Genomic DNA, 17,682 nt, shown 5'->3' on the forward strand with positions numbered 1-17,682 from the left:
CTGCTTCTTTTGCGGGCAAGAGCTTGTCCTTGTTTGATGGGCTGCCCTGTGACTTCAAGCTCTCAAGTGGCTATGAGTTCTAAGTGTAGTATCTTTGACTCAGAGCATCCCTGTACTGCTAGCTCTCTTTGGCAGCGTAGCATATTATGGCTTGCTGCAACATTTGAGCTGCTGTATACACATCCAAGATTGTGTTTTTAACTCTGTTGAACTAGTCAGGAAGAGATAAGACTTGTGTATAGTCAGATCTGTAAAGTGAACTAAAATAAACATTGTTTCAATTAAAGGAAGATTATTTATACTGCTTTTTATCTGCTGGTTTAATAACATGATTTAAAATCACATCTTCAGTGGTTTGTGGACAATTTCATTGTGCAGGCCAGCTCTTAGTCATATCAAACTTCCTAAAGTCGGTTGAGACTGAGAACTCTCAGATGTTACTCTGATGTGGCCGTTTCTTTATTTTCCCTTTCTTTGTGTGTGTCTTCAATGCATGTACTGTAAAACCAGGAAACTGTAGAGACAGTTCACACTTCTGCACCTCAGTTTCTTCGTCAGTATAGTGGAAATAGTACTTTGCTAAGCAGTACACCAGGGTCCTGCATCAAGTAGTGCATAGGTAAAATGAATAATTGTTAGGCTGAGATCTTGACTATAACATTGATGTGATCTGATTTTTGAGGGAAGGTGTTTTTCTGGTAGAAATTCTTCTTTGTCTCCCTCCCCCCAAAGTGGCAGTGATTTTTCATGACATACTTCTTTTTGTCTACCTTGCATCGCTAGTTTTTGGAGAATGCAACAGCTCTGTTTGAAGCTCTACTGCTCCTCAGCTGCTCTACATCTGGTTGCATGGGGCAGCATTTGTGGTCTTCTGTAGAGGCGGTGTACATGGGTGATAGCGGAGCAAGGATTTCTTTAGCTGCTGTGCTAACATATGCTCTATTAGTATGTGCTTCATTATCATAATAGGAACTTTGCCTCTTTTGTTTGTGTAATTAACTTTGAAGCATAGTACAGAAGATGATAAGGCTCAGGGGGATCTTGCCAAGGTGCATAAATGCCTGATGGCAGGATATAGAGAATGTGAAGCTAGACTCTTTGGTGCCCAGTGAAAGACAAGAGGCAATGGATACAATCATAAATACAGGAAATTCCATTTAAACATAAGGACAAACGTTTTTACTCTGAGTACAAACAAACACTGGCACAGCTGCCCAGGGAGTCTGTGAAGTCTCCATCCTTGGAGATATTCAAAAGCTAGACTGGACAGGATCCTGAGCAATCTGTTCTGGCCAACCCTGCATGAGCAGTGGGGTGGGCTAGAAGATCTGGAAGGGTTTCTTTCAACTTTAGTAGTATTGTGAGTCCATAAAGGCATTATTTGTTGCTATGAGTTCTAGCACTTTAGTGGTGAGGCATCATCAGGCATTTAAGACTCGGAAAATAGAACAGCGGCAGCTTTTGTGTGCATAAAAGCTGAAGAATGATGACCCTAAAAACCAAAAACATTTTGGTCCTAGTTATCCATTCAGGGAAAAAATGAAGAAAGATGCATCTCAAGTCACTTAGTTTTGTATGGTACATGGCTAACAGTAAATAGTTACTTTAAGCATCCCTATAGGATTTCTTTTTTTGTGCGTTTGGTAAATATTCCTCTCTGGTGAGAGTGACTTCAGATATCAGGTAGGACTGGTACATGAGTAATTCACAAGAAGGAAACCCATTCCTTCCCTGTCTGGATTAAGTAAGTTTATCAGCTTATGACTGATGTAAAAACAACTGATGAGTATGTATACTTTAAAAATCATTCTAGCATCATAACCTATATGGTCCACAGAAGAATTAGGTAACCAAGATGTTAGGGTGGTGAGGCACTGGAATGGGTTGCCCGGGGAGGTTGTGAATGCTCCATCCCTGGTGGTGTTCAAGGCCAGGTTGGACGAGGCCTTGGGTGCCATGGTTTAGTGTGAGGTGTTCCTGCCCGTGGCAGGGGGGTTGGAACTGGATGATCTTAAGGTCCTTTCCAACCCTAACTATTCTATGATTCTGTGATTCTAAGATACGGTAAGTTGGTGGTAATTTTTATTAGCTCTGGCAACTGGGCTAAGCTTGACTTGTCCAAAGGACATATAACCGAGGCAAAATCAATTGTCATGCATTGAATGAATTTAAAACTAACTTTTTGTTATGACTATATGAAATTTCAGTGGGAGCCATTGGCTTTTTGCTTGCAAGATGTTAAATTTTGTTTAATCTTTGAAATACAACTTGATTCTAACAGTGAAAATGTGGTGTTGTCCTGATAAACATCTTCTGTTTGGCATGAGTGTGGTTGTAAAGACACGTTCGCATCATGACTGAAAGAACAGCAGTGCATGTAATTTAAGACAGCTCAGGTTTTTAATAATGCAAAACAGCTGTAGCATCTCTTTCATGCCACCTTGAAATAACTTGGTAAAGATTGAGTTCTTAATGGTGAATTCTGTATTCATTTAATATGTTTGTATGTTTAATAGGAAAAAAAGAAGTGCAAGCTCACCCAGACTTTGTCTATTTTATAGATTCCAAGCAAAGCGATTTTTGCTTTTTCACAACTTTTGATTCTAAATGTGAATTTCATTTTTTCTCTGTTTTCTTTTTTTTTCTTCTTGTTCCAGTGGGAAGAGATTAGTGGTGTTGATGAGCATTATACTCCAATCAGAACTTACCAGGTGTGCAATGTTATGGATCACAGTCAAAACAATTGGCTGCGAACAAACTGGATTCCGCGCAATTCAGCTCAGAAGATATACGTGGAGCTCAAGTTTACCTTGCGGGACTGTAATAGTATCCCCTTAGTTCTGGGCACTTGCAAAGAGACTTTCAATCTGTATTATATGGAGTCTGATGATGACCATTCGGTAAAGTTCAGAGAGCATCAGTTTACAAAGATCGACACCATTGCAGCTGATGAGAGTTTCACCCAAATGGATCTTGGGGACCGAATTTTAAAGCTGAATACAGAAGTCCGTGAGGTGGGGCCTGTCAGCAGGAAAGGCTTTTACTTGGCTTTTCAAGATGTAGGTGCGTGCGTTGCCTTAGTCTCAGTGCGAGTGTACTTCAAAAAGTGCCCTTTCACTGTCAAGAACCTCGCCATGTTTCCAGACACAGTACCCATGGACTCCCAGTCACTGGTGGAGGTGCGGGGTTCTTGTGTCAATCATTCCAAGGAGGAAGAGCCGCCCAAGATGTATTGCAGTACAGAAGGAGAATGGCTAGTGCCCATAGGGAAGTGCTTGTGTAATGCTGGCTATGAAGAAAGAGGCTTTGCGTGCCAAGGTAACAATGCCCTCCGTATTCATAGTTCAATTATTAACAGGGGCTTCACTTTATGTCCCTACTCTGTGTATTGGGTCATGTTAATTTTCTCCAAGTTCTTGGCAGAATTGAATTAGTTCCTAAAATCGCCATGAAAAGGGGGTTTATTTAAATCTGTGTAAATAATGTAATTTGATAAAGGTCAACAGCTGCTTTCTAGTTCATACAGTGCGTAGCACATCTCATCTCTCTTACCAGTCTTGGACTTCGTTTCAGTAGATTATAATTTTCTCAAATGCTTTGTTTGTGTCCAAATGTTTGATTTTTCTGTGTGGAACTTTTCCTTGAACTTTGTGGCTTGATGTATAATTTTTGCTACTGAGCTGTGTTGATTAATTGGGATCTGTCAGAAAAAACCCAGGTAACGTGGTTTCAGGTAGTGTAGCTCCTAAATGTGGATACATTTGGAAAACGAATATTTGAACTTCAAAATTCCATTTGCATGAATACTCAAAATAATTTTCCCCAAACTTTTGGTTTCTGCAAACTGTGGTTATGTGAATGCTCCCAAGAACAAGACTACGCCGGGGATTTTGGTCTTTTAAACGTTAGAGAAATGCATTTTATATTCCCCTGATTTTAATATCAACTGAAATCATGGTGGTCTTCATTTTGCTTTATTATAAAAGTACATTTTGAAGTTTTGTGCTAGTTGAATCTTAAACCCCTTCTCACAGAGTGCCTCAAAGGGCTGTGGCGGAAGGTCTTCCATCAAATAAATAAGTGAAAGTTAAATAGTAACCTCTAGAAATGCCATGGATGGAAGGAGTGGTAGCTACATACTGGGGAGGTGAGGGGGTGTGTGTGTCTGTATACATGTGCATATGCATGTATATTGAACCTGGTTTCAGAATAGGAGCACCTATTCTTTTTATATCAGTCCTAGAGCAAGCTTTGTCAAACAAGTCCTGTGGAGCTAGTAGGAGCCCACCAAACCATAGCCACTGTTGCTCAAATTAAGGTGACTTTTCTTCTGGAAAATGACAGGAAGCTGTGGGAGGAAAGGGGTGAGAGCGTGGGTTGGTTTGTTGTTGTTTTGTTTTTAAATAGGTTTTAACATTGGTTTTGCCCTCAAAATGAATAAACTGGGGAGCTGAGTCTGTTGAATATCTTTTTCTGCAGTTAGATATTGATAGTAACGAAAGTTCTACTCTTCTGTTAAAAGCTGAGTCCAGGAATGGATATTTTATTATTCAGAAATGCTTCATCTAGGACCTCCTATAGCCACACTTAAAAATGCTAAATTGTTAGCGATACTCTTTTAACCACTGTACGTAGTCTTGCTTACTGTGAAGCCTGTGTCCTTGTAAATGGTTGAAAGCTGTTGGTTTAACGTTTCAGTTACACGTAAGCACACAAAGCCAGTCACTCCAGAAAGTGACAGACTACAACTGAGCAAAAGTTGAACTAAATGAAGTAAAGGAAAATCAAATGTTTTATTAAAAACAGGTTTGCGAATGCTTGGGATAGGCAAGGCAGCTCCTACTGAGTTCTGCAGAGATTAGGAGTGAGTTCACATCCATATGTGGGTATATCATATGTGATTTGGAAGGCATAAAATCAGTCCATAGGACTACTATCTTTTTCTTCCTCCCTCCCAACCCTTTGTCACCAACTGTTGATCAAGGGAGTGATATATGATGAAGCCATTAACAATAGTGACAGGTCCTTCTCGTTTATTCCGATTTAACATATAATGTTCTACTAACTTTTATTGTAAGTCATATTTATAAATATTTTCAGTGTGGTGTGATTGAAGTGGCACTCTAAAAGCAGTCAGTAACTCAAAACCTCCCATTTGTTGGCATCTGTTACTCAGCACAGTTGGAAGGCTTGGAAAAGAGTTCAGTTTTGACCTCAGGCTCAAGGCAGCTCCTGCGCCTTTCCTTTTCTTGTTCTTCTCTCCTTTTCTTGCTCCTTCTTTTAGGGTGTTGGAGTTTAATAGTTTTCTTTCATGTGGGGTTTAGATTTTTTGGGGGAGGGAGGTTTGTTTTTTGTCATCAAAAGGGCAGCCAAGTCAGGATTGTAGAATCTGAAGAAGATCCAAGATGGTGTTGCAAAGCTGGGCTGGAATCAAGGCATCATTTTAGGAAAAGAGAAAAAGCCCCAGTTGAAGTTTGAAAGAGTAACAACTAATAGACAATATTCTCTTCCCAGTAATTGAAAACATTCAACAGCTTAGTGTCTGTCACTGACCCAGTGTTCAGACTGTTGCTGATTTTGATTGCTTCCACAACACTGTTTTCAGGATTAGCAGGAAATTATCACTGATGTTTAAAATGAAGCTCTCTAATAGTATATAATCAGCCTATTTAAAATTCACTCAGAACAGCTTTTCTTGGTACTTGGAAAAATATTAAGGCACAGTCATTACCCCAGATAACACAAATTGTGCCATTGTCCACAACTTCTTCCTTTTGCCTGCATAGCCAGGAGACGTTGACATAAGGCTCAAGCCATTTTTTGCTGTTGGTGTACATGTACATATAAAACCATGCATGTTTATTGAAGGTATTTGTATGTAAATTATCAAAGCCAAGACTATTTGTTTTACTCAGTGTATTGTTTCTTGTTGGAAAGATTGTTTTTCTCTTCTGGGTCCTAGCAGCTGATAAGCATTTTACATGTACAGCAGTAAGATACCTACCTGTCACTCAGTTAAACAAGCAAGACTAATTGTTCTGTCACCATGCTTGTCCTCCTTATTCTGTGTGTGTGTAGACATAATTTCTCAAAAGCAAAATGTATACCTCACCTTGAGGAATTCTGGTCTTCGTGGTATACTTTAGGTTAACAGTTTGACACCTTTTCTAGCAAAGACTTTTATATCTGGTCAATATTTTGGGGGATTAGGTTTGTATAAGGTAAGATATATTGGGGAGTGTCTTGGAAAAGCTGCTCTTCCACACCTTTTATTCCCCTTAGTATGTATGTTAGTTGACTAAATATGGTATACGTAATCCACCACAGACTTATGACGGCCTTGTTAAGTGCTTGTGTTGTAGTGATCCTGTCTATTTAATCTGACTGTAATATTTCACGGTTGAGTAGGACTTCTTCCTCACAATGTCTTTCTAAAATATGTCTTCATGCCGTTGTGGCCAAACTACATCTTTTTAACATTTTTTCTCTTAGAATTAGTGCATTTTAATTTGTTTTAATTAGGGGAAAAAAAAACAACCCAAACCAGCTGACTGGACCTGCACACTAAACTTAATGCTTTCTGGTCTCCATCCTGCTCCCAGTCAACAAGAATAACTTTTTTCCGTTGGTTCCCCATCAAACAACCATAGCAGATCAGATCAGAGATTTGCCTGCCTTGGCGTTCTTTCTCTGACAGTGGGTAGTGGCAGATTCTAAGGAAAAGTATAAGAAACTGTATAGAGCTGCTTTCCAGGGTATACCTTTCAGCTTCTGCTGATCTATTGTTGATTTTCTAAGACTTAAGATGCATCTTGTAAGAAAAGCTATGAATAATAGGTGACTTGTCACCTGCAGTCTGTTTTTTGACTTTAGTCTTTAAGTTTCTATGGTAGTGAATATCAAGTCTTGTTGTATGTGGAAAACATATCTTCTTCCTATGTTTAAGCCTTCTGTTTAAGTCAGTTGGATAGGGGTTTCCATGCCTTTGTATAGTGAGAAAGTAATAACTGCTCCCTTTTCAGCTTCTGTATTAACAATTATCAAGGTCTCTTTCATGTCTAATATCTTGTCTCTAATACCTATTTTCCCAACTCCCTCTCTCTACTAGTGCCTTCTTATTTGGAGGACAGGCTCAATTGCTCCGTACCTCAACTTATCCTTTTTACCTCTGTACATATTGAAAGTAAACAATGTGATTTTTATGTAAAGGGCAGTGGGGCTTGTGTGCGATATTTAAGTTGCAAGTACACCAGGAGATTATACAGTGGTGTAGTGTTGGGAACAGCCCAAAGTCCAATAAAAGAAAAGGAGCATTCACATCACCTGCCCAGTGAGTGATTTGTATGTGGAAAAGCTACAGAGAGGAAATAGATCTCATAATGTGAAAGTTGGTCAGTTGGGGTAACAGTATCGAAATAAATGGGAAAATGTAGGATCAATGACAGAAAAAATGTCTTTAGTTCTGTAATGATCGAGAAGTCTCTTTGGGGAAGTAATGGAAGCCTCATTTCAGAAGCTGTGTTTTAAAAATGCAGTAACCGCATGGTAAAGGAAATCCTGCACTGCCAGGCTTGGACTAATAAATCTCTTCCATCCTGAATGTGTCTATTCTGTTGTTGGTTTATTTCATGCACTTCAGAAAGACCAGCTGTACACGGAGAACAATATTTATGATGATGATGTACGTAATTAACAAACATGCGATGGGCAATTGTTTATCCATGTGGGAGTGCGAGTGAGCTTGAGTGTTCTTCTGAATGCTTCCAACAGGTGACCCTTTAGACCAAAACCAAGCTTTGTGGCTCCCCTTATCAAATGTAAAATTAAATTGCTGGGCCCAAACAAAATTACTCCAAGAGCACCAAGTTAACCTTTTCTGCATGCTGTCATTTCAAGGTATAGTTCTAAATTTTAGTTGCTGGAATTGAGTAAGTCTAAATTGTAAATTTCCTATGTAATACTATGTAATAAAATTGTAAGCTTTAACCACAAGTGACTGACACATTTTCTATAACAAAGCCAGAGGAAAAGAAAGAGAATGTAATTCAACAGTCCTTCCTTATGTACATAATTTTTAGCTATTAATCAGGTAGATTGAATGGGAGTAAGGGGTAAAGGAGAGGGAGGTGAACTTCACCCACTGCGCCTGGTTATTGTGAAAATGACTTCACAAAACTTCCCCTAACACTAAATTATTCAGTGCTTCAAGTCATATGGTGAGCACATCCTAAATTGTATTTCTCTCTCTGAGTTTGTGGTGATATGAAAAGAATGCAATCCGCAGCAGCCAAATCTGAACCATCGCATATTGCTTAATTCTTTCAGGAGAATGAATGCTGTACTTGGGCTAAATACATGTTAAACATCATTAATGCTAAGGATGAAAAACATTATATTTTTCTTCTATGCTTTAACTATTTTGTCTCTACATAAGTAAATACACTTTTTATTTGCTTTTAACAGTAGATGAAAGATAACTTTATTTGTAAAGAGAAAAGAGTACTGTGAGTATCTACTCCACTCTGTGCAAGTGAAAACAGACGGAAGGCACATGTGGTTGTGGCAACTGCAAAGACAATAACATTTTGCCTTGGAAATAGCCGAGTGGCTCAGTTACGTTGCTAACACTACAGAAGTGTGTGGATTTAACTCTTAGGCTCTGTACAGGAATAATTATGCTTAATAAAATATAGAAACTGATCATATGAAGATCATATACTAAAGGAATTGTTAAGAGAGTTTGCTTTCACGTGAAATCTGAAAAAGGCGGGGATTCACATGGCATAAAGCAAAGGTTTGAGATGTATTTTTTTTTCCCTTTGGGTGGAAGTATTGTTCTGATTTTTAAAAAGCAAGAGAGATGCTTTTTAAAAGGAACTCTTAATCTTTCAAGCTAGTAAATGAAAATGACAGGAGCTATAAATTATGAATCAGTTTATTTGTAAAATATTCATTGTTTTTATCCACTTTATGTTCTATAAGTACATAAACAGAGCACACAACGAAGGATTTACCTTTTCACTTGGAATTTATTTAACTTTTGCATAAATTATGTCAGAGATATCCATGTTATTTTTCAGACAGGAAGAATTATGTTGCACTGAATACTTCGGAAAGATCATAACCAACTTCTTATGTAACATTTTCTTACTGTTGCTAATTTGAGAAGTATTTTCTAATTTGTACCTCATAAGCAGTAGATGTAAAACGCAAGTTTTGAAGGCAGGATTTCTTCGTCAGAAACTTAACATGAAATATTCTGAAATTACTTAAAAAGATACCATTTTGATATGACACTAATTTCAATAATACTGATGATCAAGCTAGAAAATTGCTTCACTGCTCTGTAGTTGAGAAGAACCTTTACTAAGTTCATTGGAGATTGTGAGAGAAATATTGAAATAGAAACATGGTTATAACAATTTCTATTCGTTTTCAATGTTCAATAATTAGGAACCTAGTGATAGGCTTCTGTAATGAAGCTTACTAATACATCTCTCCAAGTTGTTCAGTACTGCAAGGTCAACATGGCACATGATTGAGTAATTCAGAATTGAATTTTTGTATTTGAAACTAGCTGGGAAATGGAAAGGTTTACTTAGAAAATACTTGTTAAAGTGTTAGTGACTCACAAAATGTAACTTAATATAGCTGCACTGTTCAATACAGATCTCTTATCAGTTTAGAGGTGATGCTTTCTATGCCGCATTGTGTGCATTTTGGCAGTTTCTTCCTTGTCCCTGTCACCTGCTTTTCAAGGAACACAAGACCCCCAAAGCCCAACAAAAAAGAACAACACTCCTCTCTTTCGCCCTGAAGTAGTGGAATATACTGGGTATTGACCAAGACTCTCTACAATTTAACAAGTATGTATGAGACATTTGCTTCCTCTTTTTAACACTGGAATTTTCACCCTAAAGCTCCAACTCTTACGTGTTTAAGACCACTAGCGCTGACTTTTTGTGCAGGATTTTACTGCAAATATCTTACGGATATCTATCACTGAACATCCTAAGGGATCTTGCTGGCATTTCCTTAACCTTTTCATTTTAATGGCTTTGCTTCTTTGGAGGCTTTCAAAAGATTAAAAACTAAATTAATAGTATCATCCTGAGCATGTTTTGCTTGTACTGTCTTTGGTGACTTTCAATATCAGCTTAGCTCAGAGTTGCACAAAGGTTGGATTGTTAGTGTGAATTCATTGAACACATGCTTTTTTCCATCGGTTTCTCTGCCGCCTGTGTCTGTGTACAGAACTATCCGGCAATCCCTTATTACTTCCAGAGCGGAACTTACAAAGGCTAACAGAGGTTTGCATTGCAACTGACAGCTGGTACTAGACTTTAATAGAGAGCAATTGTAGTGAGAGCTGTAAGTTTTGATAATGTTCAACTTAAATGTTCTTAAAGTAAGAACCATCTTGAAAGATGAGTACAAGACAACAGAATCTTCTATATTTCTGCTGCTGCTCAGCATGAAGCACAAGATGTTGTCAAAACATGCTGTTGGCAGACATCTAAATAACCATCAATTGATAATCAGACGTTATTGAAACACTTAGACTGCAGGAGTATCAGAATTAACTGTTTCATTGAATGACAAACTGAATAACAAGAGTTGCATTTGCAATGTCTCTTTTTTCTTTGCTTTTGAAAATGCAGTTTTATTCTTGATAGTGCAAGAGGAACATAACGACTTGGACTTCACACAGTCTTTTTTAGGGAGAGATGGTAAATTCCATGCCTAGAATTTGTTTGTAGCATCAGCTTTAAGTACCTGCCTGCATCGGATACCCTGACAACTGGTGTAGCTGTTGTGCTAAGTCAGAGATAGACCTAAACAACGACAAATCCTTCACGGGTCAAGGAGGTGAACTGTTTCACTGTCATGAATCTGTGGGTTCAGTGGTTGTCTACTGTAAGGTTAAAATTTGATGTGATAATTTAGAACAGCTGCTCTTTGACAGAAAGATTCACTTTCAGCAAGGGAAGAAAAAGCCATATGGTAAAAGTTGACACTGTGCCAAGCCTGAGTAACTGCAGAAGTGATACAGGACAGTTCTCTTCAACAGCATGGTTGAAGTAATGTATTTTTACTTGCCATTGGTATTTCCAGTCGGTATGCTTTTTTGAATCAAACCTTATGCCATGATACTTCCTTTGTAATTATTTTTGAATAATATTTTTTTATTAATAATGATGATTAAGTGACAGGATTTTGAGCTTTAAAAATACAGTTTGTTCATAACCTTGTCCAGGCCGCTCTTGGTGCTGTAACTCATCAAGGTTTCATAGAACGATTGTTTCAAAATGTGCAGCCAAAATGAGATGCATTGTTAGAGGGGATGTCCAACACCTGAGTTTATATGTTTCAAGCAGAGTGTTTAAGAATTCACTTAAGTCGCACTGCCTTGATCTATATACTTATATTCTAGTAAATTATGCTTGTGAATAGCATTAAACTGAATGAAAGTAGTCATTTACTGTGCTCAGCCTGAGCAGTTTACGTGTAGGAGTAAAGTGGTCATCAGGTATGCAGAATCCTAGGAAGAATTATGTTGTCCCCTGATATCGAGGAGTCATTTTTCCCAACATTTAGTTGTAGGAAAAAAAAATACATGGACTCTTTTCTCTTTAATGTGGCAGAGCTTTTTTATGGAAGCAGAATAACAGAAAAAGATTACTTGGAAGTAACCAGCTCTTAGCTCTAAGAAATGCCACTAAACAAAGAGACCAAAAATCCTTTACCTCTAGGCATGCATATCAATTTTGTTCCCCCTTGTCTATAATGAGAATGGGGAACAAAATTGATGTTTAGGCAAGAAAAACCTTGCCTTGCATTCTGTTGGTGGGAGATGGGGGGGAAGAAAGAAAATCATTAAGGTGATTATTATAAAGTAGTAAATTGAAATGGTCATCCCTTGCCAAGCTGAAGTAAGAAAAGAAAAGTTTGGCAAATATATTGAAGTCAAATATTAAGCATGTTCTTTGATGTTTTGCAACCTTGTCCAGAGTTCACTTGTACAGGATTTGACCTAACCTGCACAGTCCCTTATGCTCTGTAAGAGGTAATTCTAAACTTTAATTATGCATGTATATAATTTTTGTTTATACATTTATTTAGCCCTTTTATTAATATTAGTCTGTAGGATGCAATAAATAGAATTGTTCCTTTGTTTTTACAATAAGTGGTGTAAGGTAGTTATTATTGTTACATGAAGAAATACAGGCGAATTATTTAAGAGGCTGTAGTTCCAGTTTAACAGGGCATCTCCAGCTGCCGTAATAGGCTGGTTTAGATTACAAAACAACTTGAATTCTCTGAAGCTCTAACAGGATTTAATTTCTTATTTTGGTAATGCAGTCCTAACACTGAGATGACAGGTATGGGCAGTTATTTTAACAAGCTGCTCTTCAAATCCGTTCTAGGAAATTCCAGGTTTTGCTCCCGAAAGAATAATATGGAAAACTAAAGCAGGGCTGAGGGACTGTGACTTGAAGTGAAGTCAAGGTGTATTAACCATGAACATGAGATCACTGTTCCAGCTGTAAAACTGGTGTTCATCCTGAAAAGAGAAAACAAAAAAGGTAAAAGTTGGGTAGGAATCAGGAATCAGGACATGCTAGATGATGTTGTTTGGCAATCTCAATTAACCACAGCTGATGAACCTTCTGCTTCATAAATTAATAGACAATTTGCTAAGCTGCCGTTTTTATACAGTGCAAAATGTCTCTGACTTCTCTGACTGTGAAGATGAGATGTCCAGAGCTCTCAGATGGAGGGTGTATAGATATATATTTGTTAACACAGGAAATGGAATTAGAAAGACATATAATTGCTACTTGTGCATAACAAGCAGTGATGGTCCTGTTTCTCATACTGTGTGAAGGGATGAACTGGCAGTGAAATTAACAGTAAAAGGGGAATCAGCTTCTGTGTCTTTCCTCTACCCACACAAACCACAGCAGATGGTGGAAGAAAGAAAGCTAAAGGCATTTTTTAAAGGGTCAGAACAGGAAAGAGAACAGGAAGAGAGAGAAGAACGGAGGGGAAAAAATAAGCTGGTAAGTAAAATATACCTATGTCATTGTATAAAAATTGGTAAAAAGTAAAAGGATGTCATGATGAAAGGAAGAATTCTGGTTTGAGTTCAGACAGTAGTATGATTTAATGCTATCTTTAAAAGAAGAGGGGTATTTGTGCAAGTTTGCTCTGTGCCCGAGTGCTAAAAAGGCATTCAAATTTCAGCGTGGGGAAAATGTGACTGTTGAAAGTTTGTGGTTGGGTATATGGTAGGTCTTACATGGAAAGGGTCTGCAACTAGTAATAACAATATTGTGATAATGTGTGTTACACTGAGAGATTTAAAGCTGGTCTGAACTACAGTACGGGGGGACCCATCTCCTGTGTTTCAATGAGCACTGTCTAAATGAAGTTGTAGTCTAGAAAATAGTTGTTGTTTTCCCAAGAGTCTTCCCCTCAGAACAGAGAGACAGCATGGAAATGATCTGATTTTCTTCTGGCCGGTATTTTAAGAGTGTTTCCTTGATGTTTCTTTACATCACTGAATTTTGGGGAGTTCTGAGTATATACGTAGCAGCATCTTAGAAATTATGGGAGCAGTTTCAAAGCCAGATGCATCTCATCCTGAACTGGATGGACTCTCTTCTTTTCACTCTCTTTGATGATTCAGAGAGCCTGCAGTCCAGTGGACCTTGCCATGCTGTACAGAGTACTTAGAGGGACATGAGATTAAGTGCTTGCCAGTGGTTGAGTGTATATGTATTGTTTCCCTTTGTAAGAATGATTTAGAGGTGTAGTTTATCATCCTCATCCTTTGGGAATAGCTGCTTCATGCCATGTTTGCAGGCAAACAGCTGCTGTGGCTGGGGATGTGAGGGGTGTGTAGAGTGGAGCGGTGGCAGGGAAAGTCCTGAGTCCTCCTGATCTCTGACCTCTCTGTCCACTGCCTTATAGCAGTGAGGAGGAGGATATCAGGTGATGAATCCTTAAGAGGGCTGGAAGAATGGGGTAACAGAGGGTTTCAGACTGGGTAGGAGTTAATCCTTGGGTGCCCCCACACTGCAGCCGTGCTGCTGATCCACGGAGCATCTGAAAACTGATTGTAAGACAGACACATTAGTTCTTACTCAGTTGGATTTCTAGTTTTACTGCTGATTCACATCTGCAGTGTGATAACAGCCTAACCCTGAATAAGTAGATTCTGCTGTTTCCCCCCAAAATTAAATATTAGTCTTTTAATTGAAAACCACACAAACCCCCTGAAATCCTCTGGTAAAAGCAGGTGTTCAGGCACAAGTCTGTTTAATATACAGCTTATTTAAACATGGATTAAGGGCTTCTTTGGAACGGAGGACATTGTTTTTCTGGGCAATCATTACTTTGCAGGGCCAGTGTGTTTAAATTACTGCCTTAAAACCCAAGCATGCCATCTATCCCAAATTCTCTTATAATTAGAGGTTATCACATAGCCTGTCAGTTATCCGTTTGTTGAGAAGCTTCCTTGTCTGTCTTGCAGTCGTAGCAGTCAGGCTGTTACCTCACTCTTGCGTGTTAACATCAGGTCCCCAGATGTGCATCCATAGATTGCACATCCACCAGGCTGAAACAATCATCTGATCTACCTGTGTTTTCTTAGCTTTGTATGGCAGGAAAAATACTGCATTCATGAGTAATACACGTGGTGTGTAGGTAGTTTCTACCAGAGATTAAAGTCCAGGTTATAATTCCCTTAACAATAAAGCAGAATAAAAAGCAAGCTGTTTTAACAAGTTTTCATCAATTATTGTCTGTTCGTAATCTGTATTATTTCCATACTCTGCATTAAAATGTCCACTATTTCAGAGGACTTTTTCCACTGTAGCATAGTAAGTTGACTTTTGTGTTGTTGCATTTTTCATTTTTCCCCTGAAGCATTGGATTAACCGTAGCTAGCAATCAGACGTACTTTGAGGATACAGATGTTCTCCAAGTTAACTTATCTTGGGCACCTTGGGTGTCTTGTCCTGCTCTTGCCTTCTACATTAATCTTTGGCTAGAACTGTGGTTTGAGGGCAGGAAGGGGATTTTGCCCTGGATCAGGCCATCAGATTCCCACACCCCCTGCCCAAACACATGTGAACGATAGCTCATGCATCCATTGTACTGTAGGATACGACTGATTTTGTAGGATTATCTGGAAACTGGGGAAAAAAAAGTCTTCACTATTGCTCTGAGCTAGGATTTAGAAGTGCTCTTGGCATCTTAGAGATGATGTGTTTTGATACAGCTGTGGCTTTTGGTCTTTTGTTCCAGATTGTAAATCTGATTTGGGGCATTGCAACTTGTTTTGCGGTGCTTGATAATGTGTTTTGCTGACTTTCTGTGGGCTATTTCCATGTATTGAAAATCTGGCTGTATCCGAAGGATGCTTTAAAAACAAACCAAAGAATAAATGCAGTGTTGCATGCTGCCTCTGCAACCAATTTAGAAACGCTTACTCTTTTTGGACAGAAGTCATATCCTGCAGTAATTTGAGGAGGTTTCTGGTTGAAGACAAAATAAAAAGTATTATTATTTCCTTCCTAATTATGAAGAAGTTTGGAGTCAGATGAGCTCGACTGTTATGTACTGGGGACTCCTGGATATAAGCAGAATCAGTCATGCCAGGTCCCATCAGGAGTTTCCTTTGTGTCGAGTTGAAAACATAAAGAGGTGCGATGCATGTGATTTTGTGTAGAGATTGAAAAAGAGAAACTGTTTTATGAAGACAGCTACTGACAGAGGTATAAAACATTTTTAGAGTCCCACTGCAGAGTCATCAGGAACACGCTTGCAAAGCTTGCCTAAGTTCTAATATAATGTTTCCTACAAAATAAAGGCTTGTTCATTCTGCAGGAGTTCAACTGAAGAGAAGCTAGTAAAAATGGCCACTGGCCCTGTGGCTACTTTTCCCTGAGGCTGAGAACGTGTGTGGAGAAGGCAGGAAGGGTTACGGTGCACACAGCACGCCTCACCTTCTGCTTCAACAGCTATTCATTACATCAAAGCATTCATTTTTTTCTTCTTTGTTGTTGTTGACATAACTTTTTCCTTCACCTTCTCATGCTGCGCTGGACCTGCAGACCTTTGCACGGGCTGCTTTTTTATCCTTGTCTACTGTGTTCCTGTTTTTGTAAGAGAGAGTAGGTGAGTAGAGAAAGCCAGCTTTCCCATCTCACATAGCTGGCAGGCTGTTTGGCTGAGGATTGATGCTCGTTGCTGGCTCTCAGTAGGAGTCGGTGGAACCCGTGACAGAGACAGATGATGGCATGCTGGAGCCTGTCAGCTGAAAACGCAGTGGCCTGAATGAGAAGTAATGCTTTCCTCATCAGAAAAGCTTCCTTTCACCTTCTCTAAAGGTGGGACATGGGGGAATGGTTGCCTGGTGGAGTATATTTTTGTTTTTGTCTTTGCATTTTGCAGGCAAAGTCTCTAACTCTGTATAGAGATCGCTCCTGCTGTCTCTTGAAATCAGTTGCAAAGTTCCCATTGATTTAATGGGAACAAGCCAAGCATTTCAAACAATAAGCAATTCTTGGGCACTTGAGAACATGTGGCTTTCTGATAAGATGCTATTCCTTTTAAACAGCAACGTATCACACTACAGTTAGGGAAAGCAGTGCAATAAATCAGCAAATACATTTATTTTTGTATTTGAGAAATACTTTATAAATTAGACTGTGAGATTTACAAAATTAGGAATGAATGAATTGTTTAGCCAGTTTACGCAGTGAAGATCTTTAGCTCCGTCTATCATTCAAAACCACTTTCTACTGTAACTTGAATACAGGACAGTTGGTGTGCTAATATTAGTCAAGTGTTATTCTTTTAGATTCCAGTTGGCTAGCCTCTATAACTAACATCACCATGAACTTTTAAACATTTCAGTGAAGCATGTAACATTTGTGTGATACTAATTTAAGTGCAGTTAGAAAACAAAAGCAACTGACCATGTGGTTTTTCTAATAGAATGAGCCCAACTTTCAAATGATCAATTTAATAAACATATGTGTAGCTAAAGAGATAGCAAGAATCCAATCTAAAAATAATGTCTTACAAAATAAAGCATCAGCTGGGCTTCACCAGCACAAATACTTGCAGTAGTTGTGTATTAGTGAACGTAATTTGGTCCAGCTGAAACTTAGGTTAGAAGGTAGATTGCTATGTACATACTGGTGTTTTTACAAGGCTCGTTATTCAGGGTCCAGTTCTGCCAGCTTTATGTATAGGGTAATTGTAAGAAATTTAATAGGATGTTTGTACATGAGGCTCTTGAAAACATAAATATTTGTTATCAGTTACAGAAAATACCACCCGTTGCCCACATGTTTGGGGTTCTTTTTACAGAATGACAATAACCTGGAAGCTTTGTTTTTATTGCTTTTAGTTTTGTGTTTATAGAGTCCTCGTGAACACAGTTTCATTATTGCTATGTGCATGAAAGATGCTTCAATCAGCAATATGTTGTAGCGGTTTGCAACTGTCATGCTCCTTCCTTATAATTTAGGAATTTGCAGAAATCACTGCATTCACAGGACTGAACTTCCGGCATGCCTGAGGGCTTTGGGTCTGGTCTTCTCATGCAAATAAATCCTTCCAGTGCCTTAAAAGAAAACCTGTCCTTTTCCCCCCTCTTTTTGT

General features: G+C 38.6%; 1 protein-coding gene across 1 annotated transcript in view; it reads left to right on the forward strand.

The window, feature by feature from the left end:
- The window catches only part of EPHA3 (EPH receptor A3), a gene marked incomplete at its 3' end in the record, with an annotated part of 215,811 nt that overhangs the window by 70,298 nt on the left and 127,831 nt on the right, over positions 1 to 17,682 (forward strand). The window contains exon 3 of the mRNA XM_080613975.1: positions 2,658 to 3,318. Coding sequence (XP_080470101.1) covers positions 2,658 to 3,318 — 661 coding nt within the window. The remainder of the gene's footprint in view (positions 1 to 2,657; positions 3,319 to 17,682) is intronic.

This window comes from Psittacula echo (genome assembly GCF_963264785.1).
Source record: "Psittacula echo genome assembly, chromosome: 3".
In the NCBI taxonomy this organism is placed as follows: domain Eukaryota; kingdom Metazoa; phylum Chordata; class Aves; order Psittaciformes; family Psittacidae; genus Psittacula; species Psittacula echo.